Source organism: Pollicipes pollicipes, unplaced genomic scaffold, assembly GCF_011947565.3.
Source record: "Pollicipes pollicipes isolate AB1234 unplaced genomic scaffold, Ppol_2.1 Scaffold_4295;HRSCAF=5057_pilon_pilon_pilon, whole genome shotgun sequence".
NCBI lineage: Eukaryota > Metazoa > Arthropoda > Thecostraca > Pollicipedomorpha > Pollicipedidae > Pollicipes > Pollicipes pollicipes.
In genome coordinates, this window is record NW_023596461.1 from 17675934 (window position 1) to 17697245 (window position 21312).

The 21312-nt window shown below is 49.6% G+C and overlaps 2 protein-coding genes across 2 annotated transcripts; one reads left to right on the forward strand and one right to left on the reverse strand.

Moving 5' to 3' along the window:
* The first annotated feature begins 594 nt into the window (after positions 1 to 594).
* On the forward strand, positions 595 to 3057 carry LOC119096830 (dehydrogenase/reductase SDR family member 12). Its single transcript, XM_037219790.1, has one exon. The coding sequence runs from the start codon at positions 716 to 718 to the stop codon at positions 1676 to 1678; it is 963 nt and encodes a 320-aa protein (XP_037075685.1). The 5' UTR covers positions 595 to 715; the 3' UTR covers positions 1679 to 3057.
* A 7385-nt stretch (positions 3058 to 10442) lies between these two features.
* On the reverse strand, positions 10443 to 21013 carry LOC119096857 (ras-related protein M-Ras). The gene is made up of 5 exons (XM_037219819.1): positions 20786 to 21013; positions 15452 to 15670; positions 14726 to 14879; positions 13305 to 13467; positions 10443 to 12374 (listed from the first exon to the last, which is right to left on the reverse strand). Coding segments are annotated over exons 1-5 (627 nt in total). The 5' UTR covers positions 20787 to 21013; the 3' UTR covers positions 10443 to 12284.
* Positions 21014 to 21312: the final 299 nt, after the last annotated feature.

Genomic DNA, 21312 nt, shown 5'->3' on the forward strand with positions numbered 1-21312 from the left:
TCATTTTAGGTCAGTGGCCTATCTGACCTTTAAGTGACCTATTCTGACAGATCAAATTCCCGCTTCTTTGTCAAAGGGATCTTCCAATCTGGTAGTGCTTCCTCTCCATGCTGACGGACTGACAAAAAATACTGGCATCATGGTCTGCCGGCGCGTGACGGCACAGGTCATGTAACTTCGTGGTCACGTGACGTGACATAGGCGAATACTGGACCGTGATTGGTGTTGACAAACGTGCAGATGACAGGTCGAACGCTGCCTGGGAAACAAATATAAGCTAACCGCATCCTTCCAAGGTTATGTGGACGTCCTCGAATAGGTTCCTTCTTGGGTCCTATGTTACTGCCTCTGTTCTTAAATTATCTTAAAATTTAAAACTTGTTGCCACGTTTACTTATTTGCTCGTTTTAACTTGGTTTAACCCTTCATTCCACGCACTGAACATGTTGTAATACGTTTGATCACTCATGTCCGCTATCACGCGTGCGGTCTTCCCAGCGTTCAAGGTGTGCCCCCGTGACGTCACATATGAATCTTCGCCGAGTAGTGAATAGCCTGGACAGCACCACCCGGCACGTTTCGCCTTGCCAAGAGCCTGCTGATACAGCGGGTGTGGTCTGTGTCGCTGGCGATTGTGGTGCCGTGAGTCAGACTGGCATGCAGCAATTGAAAATCGGGACTAGTGCGTAAAATTACCCTAAAACGGTTTTCCACAATGTCGTGGTACAGAAACTCGATCTTTGTACTGAAAGGTCTGAAGGAGTACACGAAAGGTGGCTATGTCAGTGCTAGTAAGTGCTTTGCTGCGAAGGACCTGGATGTTGACTGTAATGGCAAGTCGTTCATGATAACTGGTGCCAACAGTGGAATAGGTAAGGCACTTGCGGTTGCCATTGCCAAGCTTGGGGGAACCATACACATGGTCTGCAGAAACCCCACATATGCTGAAGAGGCCATGAAGGAAATCAGAGATGAGACTGGAAATCCAAATATTCATGTCCACATTCTGGACATGTCCCAACCAAAGAACATTGCAAAATTTGCAGAGAAGTTCATGGATGAGCATGAATCCTTGAATGTTTTGGTCAACAATGCAGGGTGCATGGTCAATGAGAGGCGCACAACAGATGATGGGTTGGAGATGAATTTTGCAACAAACACCTTGGGAGTGCACATGCTGACAAAGAGCTTGCTGCCACTTCTGAAGAGATCTGATCAGCCACGTGTCATCATGGTGGCTTCTGCTGGAATGCTTACCCAGAAGCTGAACCTGGCAGACCTTCAGTCAGAGAAGATGAAGACTTATGATGGAACCATGGTGTACGCTCAAAACAAGCGACAGCAGGTCATCATGACTGAGCAGTATGCTGCAGAGCATCCTGAGGTCAAGTTCTTTTCAATGCACCCTGGATGGGCAGACACTCCAGCAGTGAAGACATCAATGCCAGATTTTTATAACCGGATGCAGGGCAAGTTCCGCACCCCGGAAGAGGGAGCCGACACAGCGCTATGGCTTGCTGTTTCAGATGCTGCCAAAAGCCAGCCAAGTGGGGAGTTCTATCAGGACAGGAGGGTGGTGCCCAAGCATCTTCCTCTTGCATGGACCCACAGCTCAACTGAAGAGCATGACAAGCTGATGGCAGTGCTAGATGATTATTTTGCTCAGTTCAGTCAGTGAGGATTGGTGCTAGAGGTGGGTGGGGTAGCTATCAAAATCAAGACTGCTGATGCATACCTTTTCCCAAGTACAATTGCAATGTTCAAAACCATGAACGATTCTAAGCATTTAATAACAGAAGAAGCAATGGACTTGCAGTGACAGGCTTCCATCAGGATATTCCAATGCTCTTGTCTAACAACGTAACATACAATGTGCTTGTTGTAAGGTCTTGGATTGCGGATGGGTTTCACCACAAGATTGTGGTTGTAATATTCATGGGAAAAATAATTGGGTTTTCATTTAGGCATTGTAAGCATTCATGCAGTTTTCTTGTAGGTCCTTTCAAGCATAATTTTAGGTGTACCCTTTGTGCTGAACTTTGAAATTGAACAGCACATGCCTATCTATTCATGCTAGCTCAGTTTTGTCATACATGTATATATATATATATATATATATATATATATATATATATATATATATATATATATATAATGGAGTTATCCATAAATTTTGCCATCCATGAGAGCAAACATAAGTTTAGAAAAGGGGAGAGCTCTGGACTTGAATGACATTGACAATGAGATTGGTTGAAATATGTAATATATGCTATGGGCATTCTATTATCCACCAATTTGATTGCAAGAAGATACATATGATAGGTGCCATGGTTTTGCTAGCAGGTTATCTAAACATGTGCTTGGTGTGAACAACTGGAATGTGCACAGATTTTAGGTGCCTAAGATGGCACCAACTCAGTACTCCATGGTTTTGGAACACTCAGTTAATGCTTACCTGTAATTTTGCATGTCAGTGGGATAATTATATGTGGGATGATGCAAGCCAAGCACAATGTAGGAGTCTGTGTAGATGTTCCAGATACTGATGACATTTTTAACTTGATGTACACAATTTTGGGGTCTTGTCCTGCATAGTATTATGATGTGTTCATGTCTGTGTATAGACTTATGGTATTCCTGATTTATGTTGTTTCTTTACAAGTGTACAGTGGGTCCCTGGTAGTAGAAATGTGTGATTATGATTGAAGTTTGTTATGTGTAGGGGGCTCATCACTGTATGCACCAATAACAAATTGTTGTCAGTTTCAGTTGTTCCTCCTTTCATCTGGCTTTGATGTTTTGCAGTGGTGACCCATTTAAGGTATGATTGCTTTAGGTTGTGATGAGGTCTTGTCATACACTGCTAAAAAACAGCCTGTTTTGTGAAAGTGTCAGATAGAGGTGTTGAGCTATATTCAGTCTCCAGGTGTGCAATGCCACCAGGTTTTGTAACATTTACATGTACACAGTGGTTACATGTCAACATGCCTGTTACTGCTTTACATGTGTATCTGCTGATTGGCCTCTCCATGAATAAATCATGTGGCTTTGAATGTTGCAAACTTGCTGTAATCTTGTGGTCTCTTACCACGATTTCAACGGATTAATCTTGGGCGTCATAGACAGCTTTCAGGTTTGCCTTTGTGCAACGCTTCTCCGGTATTGCAGGCATAGAAGGTAGCTGATCTTTGAACGGTCAATCCATCCAGCGTAGTATTGCTGTCCACAGAATGGGAATGATGCGCTGGTATCGCCGCAGGCTGATGGAGCTCCCGCCGGCGTACTTAGATTCTTTGAAAAGCGCCTTCCACGTATTCGGTGGATCCGTGAGATGCGATGTGCATATTAGCTCCTCTCCTTGTACCGCGGCAAGAATTATCCAGCATAACAATATCGACAGTGATGATGTCATGGTTACGTTATTTGTTCATCATACGTGGCGTGAGGTCTTTGGGACTTACTGCTAAGAACGCCCGAACAAGATTTTTCAACCGCTTATGTCGATCATTGTGGAAACGCGTGCGCACCCGCCTACAGTCGCGTCAGCAAACTAGAATTTGTCAATTGTCGGGCCATGGCAAGCCCGTTCCAATTTGGTTGGCAGTTGCAAGTAATGAAAGCTTAAACCAGCCCATCGCATAACCCTACAATACCATATTCGGTTTAAGCAAGTTACCATGCGCACGTGGATTTAGCATCCAGCCACCTCGGGGTGGGGAGCCACGCATAAAACCGTCATCTGGCACTGGACGGCGTAAAAGTTCAGCTTTGGAGAGAAGTAAAGTTGAGTAACCTCAGGACACGTGCTCGCAGGCACCAAGACCCTATATCGACAGGCTGGGCGGCAGGATTATACCAAAACACACTGTATCTTAAATTTGTACCGGCACAACGGGCTTATATGCTAACTTCAGTCAAGGATTGTAGCAAATAACAAACAAAACAAATTGAATAACGTTTTGTAAACAATCACTGGCTAAGTGTCATCATCTAAAATGAGAAATTTGCAGCTTGGCATCCTCGGCAGTCTAGAAATATGACAACGGGTGTTTTTGCAGCACGCAAAGAATAGCCTATTCTATGTGGCGCCACGTAGAGTTTTTGCCCGGCATGTTGGCAGCGCGTCACGGCCCGGCCCCGCCGACGGGTCGCCAAGTCCGCATTTACCCAGGCAACGCACATAACCCGAACGAGGTTTATATTTAACCGCCCGCCACACACACATGCCCCACCGGCATCGGTGGCCCCAAACGCCTCAGGTCATTCCTCCGTCACGCTAGACAGAGGCGGGTCCAGAACGACGCTGGGCGCGACATTTCCCCCTGTTACGAAAGTCAAATTCAGTCTTGGTAACAAAGCGAATGAAATTTAAATTTACCACTCATTGTCTACCACCACTGTACACTGCCCGTTCAACAGCGCGAGTAAGGCGTATGGGCGAAGTGCAGACATTACACGCAGCGGTCAACAAGTTTTACATTCTTCGCATGTGTACGACGAGCAGCACCCTTCCTATGCAGAAAATCGGAATAGCGGCAGCCCGCGCGACGCCCAACAAATGGCCCAACTCGCGGGTCATCCGTCTTTGCTCTTCTATCAAAGTTACGAGATCGGACTCGATCACTTGAACCTAGCTTCCGTTCTCTAGCCCTTTGTCCTTATCGTACTGGGTCTTGCATTTGCTCAGCCCTCTGTAAAGTCGCCAGGAGAATTCAAAGCTTCTCGTAGACGAAGTCCTTTTTGTACAAACTCACTCGGCCCTCAACTAGCCGAGAAATGGGGCTGCTTGCGTGGCGAAGGAAACAAATGAAGCATGGGGTGTGGCCCATGCGTACTGCTCATCTCATTAGTCAAGGAAAAGGTAGCAACCGGAGGACGCTGTTCCCAGTCAGACCCATAGGACTCGGACACTGCACGTGACCGTCGCTTAGTACCCAGGTGTTTTCTTTCAACTTTACCCACGGCCTTGTGATGATAGCCAACACAGAACCGTGCTGCAACACCAAAATTCTCGCACAGCACCCGAGCGCCCGAATTTTCGAGCAGGTTTGACCCCGCGTCACTCTCCATCAATGCGGGCGGCCCAAACTTTAAAAGAAATGCTCTACCTTTTCCATGATCCCGTCAGACGACCCAGAATCAAGCGGGTAGCGCGCCAAGAAACCAGACAGATCAGCAGGCAACATCGCTGTGCCACCGAACTCCGAAGCATGCCGAGAATGTCTACGACGAGGGTCTCGTTCTGATGGCTGGCCTTTTGGGAAAGAAGTGGTGAATGCTGCAGCGAGGTACTCTTTCTTTACTGCACCGTTTGCAGCTCCGAAGATAGTCCTCACAGTCTCTTCAGCCCTGGATACCAAACATATCTGCTCAACTACTCATGCAGTTTAACCGTGCCCCCGTGGGCGGCATGAGGTGCATCATGGTGGTTGAAAAGGAGCCCAGAACGCTGGCAAGGGGCCACACAATCAAATCAGCACCTGTTGGTTGAGCCCTTCGGAGTATAATCCCGTCCCTCAGGCAAAACCGATTGGGTCGCTCTCGTTCCAGATGTGGAGGAGCGAAGCGCAGCCATAGCCCATGGCTAATATAATGGGCATTCGATCTACAATTCCTGTGAGATTTCGGGCACCAGGCAAGGGAATCCAGCTTGAGAGAAACCTGCACGAGAAGATTTGCAACTGTCAAATTGACCTCTCGAGCCCCCTCTAAATTTGTGCCACGTGCACTAGCCTTTGGCTGTGCGAGTGGAACGTCTGTCCAATCACTTGTGCCAGTCAACACAGACCGTTGTTGCTTTTGGTACTTACAACCGCCGTGGCTTGCTGGCTGAGCATTACGAGCGCCGGTATCTGCACCGTAGCCGCCTCCACCGGCGCGGCGAGCCGCCGACCTCGCCACCCGGGGACTCTGCCGTCTCCACACATTTCCCGAATGCCCCGCCAGGGGCGCCAGCATCGCCCTGGGTGCCCGGCACCTCCCGGTCCGGCAGCGGTGTATGTTGCGCCAGGCCACCGACGTCGTGCAAGCAGGACAGCATACCTACATGCTGCGCCTGTGCGGCTGGCCTATGCGTAAAGGAGTAAGGGCGTTAACTGACGAATGCCTTCCAGCGCGCCAGCCTCGGGTTGATGTGATAGCGATTGTGCAAAATTTTGAGAGCGCCCTTGCAGTCGCAAAACCGTGCAAACGTGGCATCCGCTAAATACATGTAACACTTCTTCAAGCCCGGAATGAAACTGTGCACTTCTAGCTCCAAAATCGTCCACTTACTGTGAGCCAAGCTAAATCTACTACCGTTTTAAGCAACTTTGCGCTCCTCACCGTCCTACATTTGAGACCAAATTTGGCCCCAGCCCGCGGAACTACTATCTGTATGTAAAATGAATGGACAATCATTGCGCGGATAGCTAAGCATTTTGGCCCCCATAATCTCCGCACGGAGGTGGGAAATATACTGGTCCAGTTCCTCGTTCTAAAAAGAATTCCCGGAGTTGCACAAAGTGACTAAGGCATTTGAAACAATGCTAAAAGACGGGATAACTTAACGCATGACATGAAGCCAAACGCCTTAGCTTCTTACAGAGACGTAGGCGGCTTCAGGTCAGCCATTATCCGAATACGATCTGGATCAATGGAAATCCTACGAGGAGTGATGTGATGACCAATGTATTCCAAAGTTGTTTGAAAATGAAACAGACGACAATTCTCAGGAGCGAGCTTGAGCTCTGCACCCCGAGTGTCTCTAGAACCGTGTGCAAAAGCTGACAATGTTCAACACTCGGACCCGTGAGCAGGATGTCATCTGCGTACACGTGTACATCTTCAAACTCCCCTTAGACCTATCGCATGACTGGGTGCAACAAGCACGATGACTGAATGCATCCCAATGGCATTCGTCGAGGGTAAAGCGTCTTTCCTAGGGCGTAAAACGCACACATTTTGCTCGACTTTTCCGAAAGCTGTAGATTCTAAAACGCATGCTTATTTTCAAGTGTTGAAGCAACCTTCCACCCGTGCAGAGAAAAGAAAAACTCATCACTTGTAGGCAGGACAAACTGCTTCGAAATGAGAAGCTTGTCCAACGATCGCATGTCCTGCACAACCCGGTACTCATAAGACCTCTTTGGAATCAAAATTATGGGAGAGTCCCAATCAGAGGGTTCCCGTTTTTCGAAGACACCATACGCCTGCAGATCATCAAGCTGCGACTTCAGTTGGTCTTCACGGGCCCATGGAATTGGGTATGGCCGTATGAACCGAGGCTGTGCTCCCTCCCGCAGCCCCAAGCTAACATCATCAGTTATTCTGGCCTAGATCTGCATAGCGGCGTGAAAACACATCGGAAATAAACGGATTAACCTTGCTTATCTATCTCGCCGAGAGCCAGTGAGAGGGGAGCCAACCACAAACTCTGATAACACCTTATCAGTGGTTTTTCCAATATACCGGCTGTCGTCAGTAGACACCGTGTTCACCTCTGCCGTGACGTCATCGGCGATTCCCCCAGCAGGCCCGGGCTGGCGCGTCTCAGCATGGACAATCTGCTCTGCATAGTCAATGACACTCCGCCTATGCATGGTGATCAGACGATACGATCGGCTGCGAATGTAAATTGGATATGTGTTGACGTAAACGGTGTCACCAGTGGATCGCACATTTCAACGTTACTCGAGCGCTGTTCCACGAATAAATCCTCGCTTTCACAGGACAAAGGCTGGTCAACCTTCACCGCCAAACACACAGCTGACTGCGGAGGGACAGGTACAGCCTGTCTTGAGTCGCAGCTTTAACTTAGCACTAGTATTCACAGAAACTAGCAGTTTGGTAAACTATTACTGGTATCACTAGTATTTGGGGACCCTTTGTGGTGCTCCCTAGCAGTGGATGTCTCCTGAAAATGAAAGGGTTTACGCCCACAATAATAGCTTTGGTGCTCCTATTCCGCATGGGTCAAACCAGAACTTCGTCAAATGGACACGACACGGACATTTTGATAAGCCTGGAATTTGGTGCCTCTCGAAAATGAAGGTGTTGGGACACTGCAGAGGCCCTCATACTTGGTGCTGTGCCACCAAAACTTTATGAGTGGCCAAAAGGAATAAGTGGCATGGCCCCATGTCTGCCCCGCTGAATCCAGCCCTGTCTGCGAGAACAAGCAGCGGAAGAAGGCGATCAAATTACGCAGTCCTGGAGCATTGCCATTACGCCATTCAATGACGTATTTTTTAGCCTCAGTCGCTGGTACCTTCGGGAAGAACTCAACACCTGCTTAAAATTGCTATCTTCCTGCAGCCTCCTAAAACGGCCCCGAAACGTTACCATCCGTGGGCACATGCGTTGCCCACTGCGACAGTGGGACGCTATGGCCATAAAGTGACTTTTTTCTCTCCAGCAAATCACTCGTCTTTGGACCCAAAACAATATGAAAATCGTAATATCACACTTTTGGAAGCTATCAGACGTCTAAAGAGAGACGCAACTAAGATGTTTACGCCAATCGGCTGTCCGGTGCTCATCGTCAATATGTGAAACCTTGAGGATGAACACAGTTTGAAATATTAAGTATCATCAAAAATTTGTTAGCACTAGAATGTCGTTTAAGTGCCTCCTAGCATATTAAAGGTCGTTAATTTGCCACAAAAGCTTAGACTCAAAATGCACAAAAAGAACAGAATCCGAACATCAGACTTGTGTTCGCCTTAAATTTTTTGAGTCGGCTCAAGGCTACCTAACAAACTTTAAGATCCGATTTAGCTCGTGACTCTTAGCCGTTTCATTTTTTTATGCGGCTCTGTCTGAATTGATTATGACATACACACACACACACACACACACACACACACACACACACACACACACACATATATATATATATATATATATATATATATATATATATATATATATATATATATATATATATCTAGCATTGCGCGTTTGATAAAAAAGGTTTTGCATGCTTGATAAAAAACGACCGCTGATTCCACATTGGCAAGCTCTTTATATGCATCTTTCGAAGTTTCGGGCTTTCGACTTAGCAGCATCGTGAAGATAAAAGGTTATTCGTGCAAAATCACATATATTCGATATCACCACATTCTTACGTTTCGAGTCTTTGTCACTTCGTCGGAGAAATATACATGACACAAGTGTTTTGGGTTTTTAAGGATGAAAGTTGTGCAGTATTATTCTAAAAACATCTTTTAGTATGGGGAAAAAATTCCTATCGTTTCCTGGACATGTGTAAAAAGTACCCACGAAGAAGAACAATAAAGACACATCACCACAATAATTTCTTTGGTACCTACCGCCCATCGACTAAGACCCCCAGAGGTGCCCCGTCGCTTAAGTGCACTGCCAGGCGTCGTGAGTGTCGTAGTCACGTTCATGTAGTGTGCGGAACGAAGTTCTCAGCTTCCGTGATTACTTCTGAATTGGTACACTACCTGAGTGCTTTCAAGCCTCTTGTTTTTTCAGGGCTGTTTCTCATGTGAAAGTTAGAGATTTTTGATGTCACGATTAAAGCTGACAAGGTCTATTCCGCGGTCCCTCTTGCTTTTTATCTGTCGAAATATTATTTCCCGTAGAGCTCTTTCGTCTTGTTTGTAGGCAGATGCCAACTGACCTTGATAATGCAGTAGGACGATTAGTCGTTTGTCTTGTCTTGGTCTGTTCTCAAAGTGTCTTGTCAAATGTCGTATTTCGTTCCTGACGTCCTGATTTAAAAAAAAGTTATCCACATGAAGCTCATGTACGGCGAAGGTGTACCGATCGCTGAGCCCGTCGTGCTGCGTTAGCTGGGGTTCTAGCTTTACTTTTCCGCCACTGATTTTTGATATGAGAGAAGAGGTCGCCAAGCCATCACTTAACTGGAAATTGAGTGCTAGTTTACTCGTTTAATGACTGGCATCCTCGGAAATGATAATTGCTATAAAAACTCCACATATACCTGGCGCTGCACCACCGTTAAACATGGGGGAGCGGGACCCGAGGATGGGGGCAGGGCTGCGACCCAAAAAATTCTGAGTCTTTCACAGGCCCTGTGGACGTTGAATGGAAGGAAATTATCCGCACGGCTATCATCTCCTATCCCTCCCGTCGCGGACGGACGTCCGTTGCACCATACTGGCAGGAAAAATTATCACATGCCCGTAGCTTCTTGTCAGAACAATACGTGTTTTCGTCTAGCCCCACTAGTCACATAATATATCAGTGTATATGTAGACCTAACCCCTTGCTGTGTGAGTGCGATTCATCTGTGTTTCGTCCATATTTGGGTCCTTGTTGACTGCACACAAGTAGGGAGTCGCATGTATATACCGGGGATACCTCCTGGCATGCGGAAGGTCGACAACTGCTGGTATAGGAACTATGACCTCGCCATGCCGGAGACCCCGGAGCTCGAGGTATTCTTCTTTTATGCAGTGCAAACGCAAATACTTTGATCACAAAACATGTATTTGCCACGTCAGGGAACATACATCGTTTCATCAGAGCCTGGCTGGAAGTTTCGCCAAACGGGAAGTCCTGAAGTTGCTTGCTGTTGGCAGACTGTGTGCGTGTAGTTACGCCGGATAAGTCCTATAAAATATGCTACATAGCCAGCAGGCCGCCGTCACTTTCTAGCGGCACCATCGCCGCGCTATCCCACCGACCCGCGATCAGATCGGATGGCATGTTCAACACAATATGCGGCGCGCTGGCGCAAAAGGAGCGCTCGGGGTACGACACACCAAACATAAAGCTCGACACCAAGCGGCCGCCACTAGCGCCGCCGTTCGGCCAACACTGAAAGCTCCACATCGACGATCGAGTCGGAATGCTCGGCGGCTGACCGCTGGCAGGATCGGGACTGGTGGTGACAGAACGCGCGCGCACGCCCCCGGCCCTCCCTCCGCGGCCACCGTGCACGGCGCGACAGCTAACAAAGGGGCACGAACGAGGACGCGACCTAGGGGTCATGCGGACCGCCCACGCACCGACTAGAGATGCAAGATTTGGGTATCACCACCACCGCGGTACCGGCGGGCGCATCCCCAGCGTGGTGGTACCGGGGCCGTCAAGGTCTGCCGGTGCCAGGAAACGTGGCCTACGTTGGATGCATGGAGAGCTGGCACCAGGACAATACCGGTACCGCCCACCCCATACCTGCTCCACAGGTGGTACGGATGCATGTACTAGTACCAGTGCGTGCTGGCAGCAAGCGTAAAAATGAAAATCTTGCATCTCTAATCTAAGCCCCATGACGGTGTAACCGTTTTCAACCTCCCTCATGACCTCTGAAAACCCATGCAAAAATAGCCAAAAACATCTAATTCGAGATCCATTTAACAAACCAGGGACACGAAAAGTGTACAATTCTTGAGCCCCTCGAGGAAATTTGAGCATCGTTAGTAATCATGAATTGTGTCATGCAAGTAATACAAACAAGTGGTACAGCAATGCGAATAGCACATCAAGCACCAGCACAGACAACCCTGTATGTTAGCTTCATTAGCGGTTTAGACGTGCTAGACTAGGTGCATTTGCAATCATAACAGAGCCTAAAATAGGGAGTGGTGCAGGGCTATCCACAGAGCGAATGAACTCATGGACAAGTCCGAAACCAAACACCCTTCTACCAGCACCCACAACGACCAACGCACCACAAACCCCCCACAAAACATTAAACGACTATCCAAGCCTCCAGGAGAGGGTGCCCCCAAGCATGCCCGTAGGAAAATGCCTCCTTCGGAGTCCAGTGCCAAGCAGCCATTACCCCGCGCTCTAAGCTCTTGCGCAGCACGTCCCAGCCGCTGGCAAGAAGACCGTGCGCCTCTGTCGGCGGCGGAAGCTGCGCAGCTCCGCCTGCGCGGGCAACTCGCGGCCAATCAGAGCCGGGCGCCGCTGAGGTGCAAGCGTCATCAGCCAATCAGGCAGCGGGGTGGCCGCGAGGGCACGCCAGCAGCACACACACGCACACGCACACACACACACACACACGCACACGCACACTACTGCATCCTAACGGCGCGACACCGACCTGGGTGTAAAACAGCCTCTATGTCGTAATACTTGGGGCCTCGCGTGGGAACAGCTAGCGCGGTTAAAGCGACTTGACCAGACATCCCGAGGAACACCTACCGGCGCGGCAGCCGCCTCGTACAAACATCAAGAGTATAAAACGGCGGCGAGGCGGCGCGACGCGCTCCGACCGGCGCGCGGCCGGCTGGTCCAATAAGGGACCTACGGCACGTCCGACCCGTGGGCCAAACAGTGGGTGGGAGAGGCAGGCGCGGCAGTTACATGAGCGCGCACTGACGGCCGCGGCGGCGGCGGCGCCGCTTGCGGTCCTGCTCGGTCGGCGGCGACGTGCGGATGATGCGCACCACCTGCCGGCGAAAACAGGCGGTCAGAGCGCCGCGCGGTCGGCACACGCCGCTGGGGCGGACGGCCAGGGGATCCGAGCACGCGCGCGCTCCTCGGTGGTGCGTGCCGTGACAGAGTACTCAACGACAGCGGCGCGGCAGGTGTGGTAACTGCGCGACACATAGGGCGTCGAACTATACAGCAAAAATATATCCAAGTTGGTTAAAGTAGTTATTTTACCCAGCGCCGCGGGGCGTCGAGACGAACGCACACACAAATACCAGGTCCATACACCGTCAGACGATGCACCGGAGGGGAAACATAGATCAATCCACGCTAGGGCACACGATGAATAACAAAGCATAGTTGGGCAATGTCCGAAAACCAAAGCACCCGTGTGTTCGGAAAGATTGACCACCCAGTCGCAGCATGCACGAGTGCGAAAATGGCGACAGAAAAGCCTGAATTACCAAGGGAATCAAATATGAACAACCAGACGCCACATGGGCAGAAAATCTTTGGATAAGTAGACATAAACATGAGAATCCCAGTCCTGAGGGATAGACAGTATTGCATGACCAGAATGTCTTCGGGCCGATCAGATTTTGAAGGCATCCACAACAACAGATGACGAGTCACGGCCATGCACGCGTGGAATTCGAAAGCAAAGTAAATCAGAAACAATATCTCGACCTATTCATATTGCGCTTCCCACAATGCTAAGGGGCCCAAGCCCGCCAACTCCCCAACTAATCAAAAAGCACACTCCCCGGCTCTAGAGATCCGCGATGGCAACACTATACCGACCCCGAGTCAGCGCCGCGGACCACGGGCGCCGCACCACCCGACAGCGGAAGCACCCCACACCCAGACCAGTACCCCCTCCAGCGGCAGCAGGCCGACAACCGGCGCGCCCGCCGCAGCCTGCCGAGCCCCACGCCGCCAGCACCGACCTCGTGGAACGCCGAGTCTACGTTGAGCGGCGGGTCCTTGGCACTGGTTTCAATGTAGGGTATGTTGAGCTTGGCGGCCAGCTCGCGGCCCTGCTCCTCGGTGACCTTGCGCAGGTGCACCAGGTCCACCTTGTTGGCCACCAGCAGCATCGGATACGCGTCCCTGCGGAGGCGCGACACGGCGTCACCGCCGCCGGGCTCTCGCGTGCTACCCTGTCGTGCGTCGCTGACGGCCGCAGCGGGAGGGCCTCACAGCTGTCACAAACTATATGCAGTATGCAGCGAAAAGGCAGCTATGAAAAGCTCAGTCGGTCGACACCGACACGCTCCCCGGTCAGAAGGCGGTGTCGGTCGGTAACAGCGTGGGCGCTTGGCTGCAGGTACGGGCTCAAAATGCACGCATGACTTCAGTGCAAAGCGTACATGACGGACCAGAACAGAGATTTCGAATTGGGGATGAATATACGCTGGTTCTCCATCCAACTGAATTACAGATACTTTGCTTTATTGGTAATCAATGTTATAGACTGAAATGCAACAGTTTGATTCAGTCAAATCTATTCAACAATTACTGCCTTTGAGTCCAAATCCCGACCAAAATTCCCATATGCTAGGATTGGACTATAAAAACACTGTGAATACTCAGCTCCAACATCTCTCCTAGCCCATCGTCATACAAATCCATTTGAACACGATGCGTAACACCTCTGGATTTCAAAATCCTGCGGTATATCTTCACGAAACTTCTTCAGTAACCCATTTCTCAACAACACAAACCATTTTTTCCTTAGAGGAACAACATTTGAACTCTCAAATTTAGACAGACTTCTGTCCCATTCCGTCGACTTCCCATCGAAACGTTGGGGTCTATACAACACCAACTGCAACGTGCCTGCAGTGACCTTAATGCGCCCTCCCGTCCAATATGTCGAGGTTTTTAAAGGGTATTGTGTGGTATTGTGCAGTGAAAACTGAAGGTACGACTGGCAAGTCTTGCGATTGGAGTTTGGGTGAGGGCGTTTGGGGCATCGTGGTTGGACGGTGATAAAAATATTTTAAAGTGGTTTGTTGAAGGATAGAAATGTGACGCCTCGTTTCTCACGACCAACAGACTGATGCCATTTTATCAAACACCACTTGGTCTTGCTAAGTCCGTGGGTGCAAAGAACAATTCAAAATGTAGGCAGAATGCCAACACTCCTTAAACTCTCAACACTGGCAGCGACCCCACACAGCGCAATTCCTACTCCCCCCCCCCCCGCAAAAAACAACTGTGATCTAGATACGTTTCCCGTGAGCCAACCCCATCTATACCCAGCGCATACATAATACGGCTGCAGCCCGACACGGGGACCCCCCACCGTCAGCGGCGCTTGGAGGCGGGCAGCCGCGACCACCGAACAGACCCCGACCGGCCGCACCTGTCCTTGACGCGGAGGATCTGCGTGTGGAAGTGCTGGATGTTGGCGTAGCTCTGTTTGTCGGTGACGGAGTAGACCAGCAGGAAGCCGTCGCCGGTGCGCATGTACTGCTCCCGCATGGCGCTGAACTCCTCCTGGCCGGCCGTGTCGAGCACTGCGGACGGGCCGGCCGGCGTCACGCGCCGATCCGCCACCAGCTGCGGCCATCTCACGGCCTGCCCTCAGCCAACACTCCACTCGAACGCGTGGTTTCAGATAGCGTGAATGTGAACTGCTTGCAGGGTGGCATTATAGCATCACTTGTAAGTGACCACAGGTGCTCATTTGGCCCGGTTCGACGTTGCACAGTTTGAATGACGGAAGGGATTTGAGTGAACCCTGTCGTATTTATTTTTCTTGTCTCCTGAAATTGTCCCTTTTCTGGTGATAATTAAGAAAAAGGCAAACACCACCTGTATTCTGACCTTGCTGTGAAATGCGCAAGCTCCAAAACAATCAGAAGGCACGGCCAGTCAAAGACGCTCAATAAATGGCTCCTAAAGCCAAGTCATGCCCCGTAAGAGTAAGCTTGTGTGACCACGCTGTCCCGACCACCAGCAGCCAGCCCCGCAGTCACTCCCATGTCCTGAACCGGAGCCGTACGCCACCTCGGCTTATCCCAGCCCGCGGGCCGCGCCACCGAGCGCGAGCGTGCGCGGGGGGGGGGGGGGGGCTCATGGCACCCACCGTCCATGATACACCACTGGGCGTCCACCTCGCAGTGCTGAATGTACGAATCCTCAATGGTCGGGTCGTAGTCGGTGACGAACAGCTTCTGGAAGAACTGGATGGTGAGCGCCGACTTGCCGACGCCGCCGTCGCCTACCACCACCAGCTTATAGGTGGTCAGGTTGCCGCTGGCCGCCGGCGGCTTGGACATGGTGCCGGCGCGCTGACCTCCGGCCACTGGCGGCGGGGCGGGGCACCGTCAGAGCGGACAGGGAGCGGGGCGCGGCGTGACCTGTGCTCGTGACGGGGTGGGGCACCGACAGAGCGGACAGGGAGAGGGGCGCGGTGTGACCTGTGCTCGTGACAGGGCGGGGCACCGTCCGAGCGGACAGGGAGCGGGGCGCGGTGTGACCTGTGATCGTGACGGGACGGGACACCGTCAGAGTGGACAAGGAGCGGGGCGCGGTGTGACTTGTGCTCGTGACAGGGCGGGGCACCGTCCGAGCGGACAGGGAGCGGGGCGCGGTGTGACCTGTGCTCGTGACGGGGCGGGGCACCGTCCGAGCGGACAGGGAGCGGGGCGCGGTGTGACCTGTGCTCGTGACGGGGCGGGGGACCGTCAGAACGGACAGGGAGTGGGGCGCGGTGTGACCTGTGCTCGTGACGGGGCGGGGCACCGTCAGGGCGGACAGGGAGCTGGGCGCGGTGTGACCTGTGCTCGTGACAGCGCGGGGCACCGTCAGAGCGGACAGGGAGCGGGGCGCGGTGTGACCTGTGCTCGTGACGGGATGGGGCACCGTCAGGGCGGACAGGTAGCGGGACGCGGTGTGACCTGTGCTCGTGGCGGGGCGGGGCACCATCAGGGCGGACAGGGAACGGGGAGTGGTGTGACCTGTGCTCGTGACGGGGTGGAGCACCGTCAGGGCGGACAGGTAGCGGGACGCGGCGTGACCTGTGCTCCTGACGGGGCGCGGCACCGTCAGGGCGGACAGGGAGCGAGGCGGCGTAACCCACAACAAGGCCGCGGCCACTATGGTAATGACCATACTGGGCAGTGCACTAGACATTCTGGCCGCGCATACTGACCAGCGTCATACATACATACTGGCCAGTGTAGTACTGACCATATTGGCCAGTACACTGCACATACTGGCCACCAATACTGGCCCGTGCCATACTGGTGTCATACTGCAGCCAGTGCCCGCTCCCCCCCCCCCCCCCACACACACTTCACTGGCCGCGGAGCAGCGTTTTGGGAGCTGACAGGAAAGAGAGGTGTCAGGGCGGGGGACATTTTTAACGTTTACTTCTCATTATCGGAGAACGATTTCTCTACGCTGCATATTTGTTTGCTCATACCAAGTTTGTTCTCAGACTACTACAGTTAAAACTACATATGCTGAGCGTCGCGATAGAGAAGCGTTAAATGCGTGCTCTCGTGCTCAGCAGTGTTCAGAAGACCGTGTGCTGTGCGTGGTGTCCAATGCCGAAAAAGTGTGGGCCTCCATCGCAAAGGAGACCTTACCAGATTAAGCAGGCCTACAATGCATCGGGTCAGTTAGTGTTTCGTTATCTAGCACCTCACTATACATATATACATTTCCTAGGAACATCGCCGATGGCGTCCTTACGTTGGATTGCGACGAATCAGTGATTTCTTTTTTCAAAGCACAGGTGAACAAGATCTTTTGAAAATGCATTGCAAATGTTTCAGTTTCTCTCTTCAATGAACCTTGATGCAACACCTGACATGTGACTGATTCTTGGGCTTCAATACAGTAACAGCTCTGGCAGGGTTCCATGACATCATCCCACGCCTCAGCGTCCCCGATCTCGCTGTTACTAGAACACCCCCCCCCCCCGTGTGAAGGGACCCTCTTCCAGTCGCGATGGGGACCTGCTCTCAGTCATAACAGTGCCCTGCTGTTCGAGGATGACTCCTTGCCTCATTGTGCCATGACCATACTCATCAGAACGAGGGCCTCCTGTCATACTGCGGAGCTTAACCAAGCGAAAACGTTCATCGCAATGGGCATCATTTGTATTCTCAGCTCTCTCCCGTCCCGACCGGGGACTCCTACGCTGTCCTGGCCGTCCATCATCATTGCTGCTGAACATGAACACTAGACCTGTCATGGCTTTTGACGGGCCCCATTTTTAATACTTCACATGGATTTAGTGGTAGTAAAAACACATGCTCGCCTCCCCCTCCCCTCTGACACTAGAGCGGACTGACCGGCCTCTCTTCCCCACAAACTGGTGACATCCCACACCCTGGGTTATGTTTACCTTCCCATACAAAGGTGTGTACTAATTACTCAAGATAAATGCTAGCACATTATACCCATATGCAAAAGTGGACTGGACTCTGCATCAAGTCACAGTTATTTCAAGCATCTGACAGGTGTCTATAAAACTGGACTAGGCATGTGGAATGTGGCTGTTCAGCTGCATGAAATGGTTCTTTGTACTTTGGCTTGATAGTGCTATCCAAGCCACATTTACCTGGAGCATGTCAACTTGGCCTTTAGATTAATTTGGATCTAAATGTCACGACCATTGCCTCCACTGAGATGTTCAAAGCCATTTCCACTGATTGCATATAACACATGGTGCACATCCTGCTGCACATGTTGGTCAATCTACACACCTGCATGTGCGGCAGGCCACACAATGTGATGCCATCCTCATTTTCTTGCGAATGACTTTAGGTCACTAACTCAGAGCACCTTAAGAATTGGAGATCACTGCTGCAGTGTCAAATGAAGGAAAAGTGACAGCTGTTGGAATCAGTGTACCTATTCAGATGGTTCATTTTTGTTCATTGCTTAGCCTCTTGGCATCTTTTTTGAACTCATTGCATCTTAATGAAGTCTTAGCATGCATGCACATGCTCGGCACTGGCATCTGCACCACTGGAGTCAAATCCTGTACAACAAAACAGCAAGAAACATGGCTTCAATTTCCCTGCTATGAGGCTACAGGCCATTACTCAATTAGATCCCCATCCCTTCTTATCTGTTGACAACTGAACTAATAAGTCTGGAGTACCACTGAATTTAAGAAATGTGGCTCATCTAGCATTGGTCTCCAGCAACCATCACACTACAGCATAGATGTGATGTTGTGCAGAGCTCGATGACGTGCACAGCCAGGCTAAGGCCGTGCAGCCAGCACAGTCCACCCAGCAGGCTGCAGGCTGCTTGCCAATGATGTAAAATGAGCTGATTGTGCTGCTAAGCTCAAAACAGATCAGCAAGGTCATCATTCTTTTTGTTAAGACAGTGAGGGATGCACTAACAAATACCTTTCACTGGCATTTTCCAAGTCATGTGGTAAACAGCCGACCCACGCAATGAAACATTTCAAGGAACAAGAATGATCTTGAGGTATCCTCTCCCATCACATGTTTTGGCATAATCCTGGCTCTAATTTAATGATACAAATGTGTATGATAAAATGTGGTCCCATTTGAATGTTAAAATGAGCATTATCAAAATTTTTGGCAGGCTCCTTCCAACATTACACACACTTCCTTCAGGGTTAATCAGATATAACAATCATTGTGACTGCATGGATGACTGCAAAAAAGGTAAACAGCCTATCAGAATGACCAAATTTCTATTTGCTGTAAATTATCCTAGGATGAAGAGGTGTATGCACCACATGGAAGTTTAGAGTAACTGAAATGACTTGACATGATATTCTAAGTCATTTGTCTGCCTAAATGCTCCTGATAATACATAACCATATACAGCTTGCTGAATGCAACAAATATAAAGAACAATGACAGCCTGACTTTGGCCTCATCCAAAGAAAGAATGACAGCCCTGTGACACATATTCACTGCTCCACAATTGTCTGTGTGGGCTTTTCCTTTGGATGGTTTCAGTTCTTTTTGCACTAAAATGTCTCCAGTTGGGAAAAAAACATTTCCTTCTTGTGTTTAAAGTACTAGTAGCATTCTGAAGGGTGTAACATAAACTTTGAAACACTCAAGGAATTTTACAACCAGCACACAAAAATGTACCCAGAAATGTCTGGAGTCCAGCACCATGGAACATGGTAAACACAGTAGCATGTGTTATACAAAGTTTCTGTTAATTGATTATCATTTAATTCCAATATACAGGCTACAAACATTGCATATCATGCAAAACACATCACACAGATTCTTGATCTGACTAAAACTTGATGATCTTTGATTCTTGAACTCATGGTGATAAAACATTTTCATTGCACATTTAGTTGTCAGCTGATGACCAATGACACTTATCTAGACAGCATAAATCTTGCTATCTAGAACATGATAGGGTGGGGTATAAATAATTTTAACCAAAGGGAAAGCATAATCTCAGCCTATGTCTTATGCAATACCCTGGTGCCTGTATTACTAGTTCTGTTCTTCTATAGTGTAGTCCCCATCACTAGCACCATCACCTAATGCCACTGCAGTCCCTCCCTCCCTGCCCAACCACATGTGGAATTAGTTTCCTTTGTTTAAAACATCTTCTATTTTGATGTAGAAATGTTGTGCCCAAAACTCTTCCTGTCTGCTTTTCTGTTAAAGCTTTGATCATCATAATACATCCCAGGCACATGTCAGACAAAGGTATGTTAACTGCTACCAGCAACAATGACAGATGCCAGCATCATGTCATGACACAAAGTATTATATCTGAGTAAAAAATGAATACTGAAACACCTAAGTAACCTTACACATGCTCCCTGGAATGGAATTAGACTGTCATTCCTAGGGCAAATAAAAACTGCCTCAAATAATCAATCTCTGACCAGGATTTCATACTGGGCATAATGTGACATTCCTGAGAATGTTGAAAGAAGGATGTGCCTAATTATCCATGATAAAACTACGATTCTGAACATCCAATTCAAGACTTTTCATCACTTAAACATGCAGAAGCTTTCATTTGCAGTTAGATATTCTGTTTGTGCCATTAATAATGGCCCAAAGTATTTAACTAAAGGGGACAATGGTGCTGAAGCACTCCAGGCTGCTGCATGGGTAGGTCAGAAATCAGAGGTCCTAGCTGACACCTGCCTCGCAGCTTTTCCAACCAATGACTAACAGCACAGGGAAAAACACCATCTCAGTGGTGATAATAAGCTCCTTTGGGATCTGCCATCTGGTTGTAGAACTCTAAGTGGTTTTGTCATGCCAAAAAGTTACAAAATTGTGGCAGCTTGCTCTGCACAAAGATTGATTTCGACAATGTCTAAGCTCCCTCCGGCTGAGTCATAAAACCGGATGAACAGACCCATCACGGGACGTTAAAGGACACGGGATACCGATAGCTTGTTTACGGGTGCAAAAAGGGAGTGCATGCTTACTTTAAGTATGAGATGACCACCCGAGGCAGCAGGAGGCAGCACGAAGCATCAGCATGTCCAACAACACCCCGTCGACATTGCCACAGGTCCAATGAGGCACGTTGCTAGTCCCACCGACACAAACGCAGTGAAAGGAATGCCATGCGTCTTCGGATATTTCCACAGAAGTTATTCGCAAAATACTTCCACTCTCCACCAACGCACCCCGACACCTTCCCACTCGTCGTGCGCAATGCGCCACGAGAAGTGCGCGAAGCGCGGAGCACAATGTATATAACAGCATCCACCAAGAACGGGGCCTTTCGATATAAATGTGTAGCGACCCTAGTGAGCAGATTATTTTTTGTATTTTAAGAAGAGTCTATAGGAATAATTACAATTGACGTAAGTTAAATATTTTATCATATTTAAAGTTGTTCCTGCATTGGAAAATTTATCGTATGTTATGCATAAAGTCGCAATTCATTTTTGACTGATACACATAATCAAGGACCAGGATTTACATTGTCTAACTTACAGCTATGCAC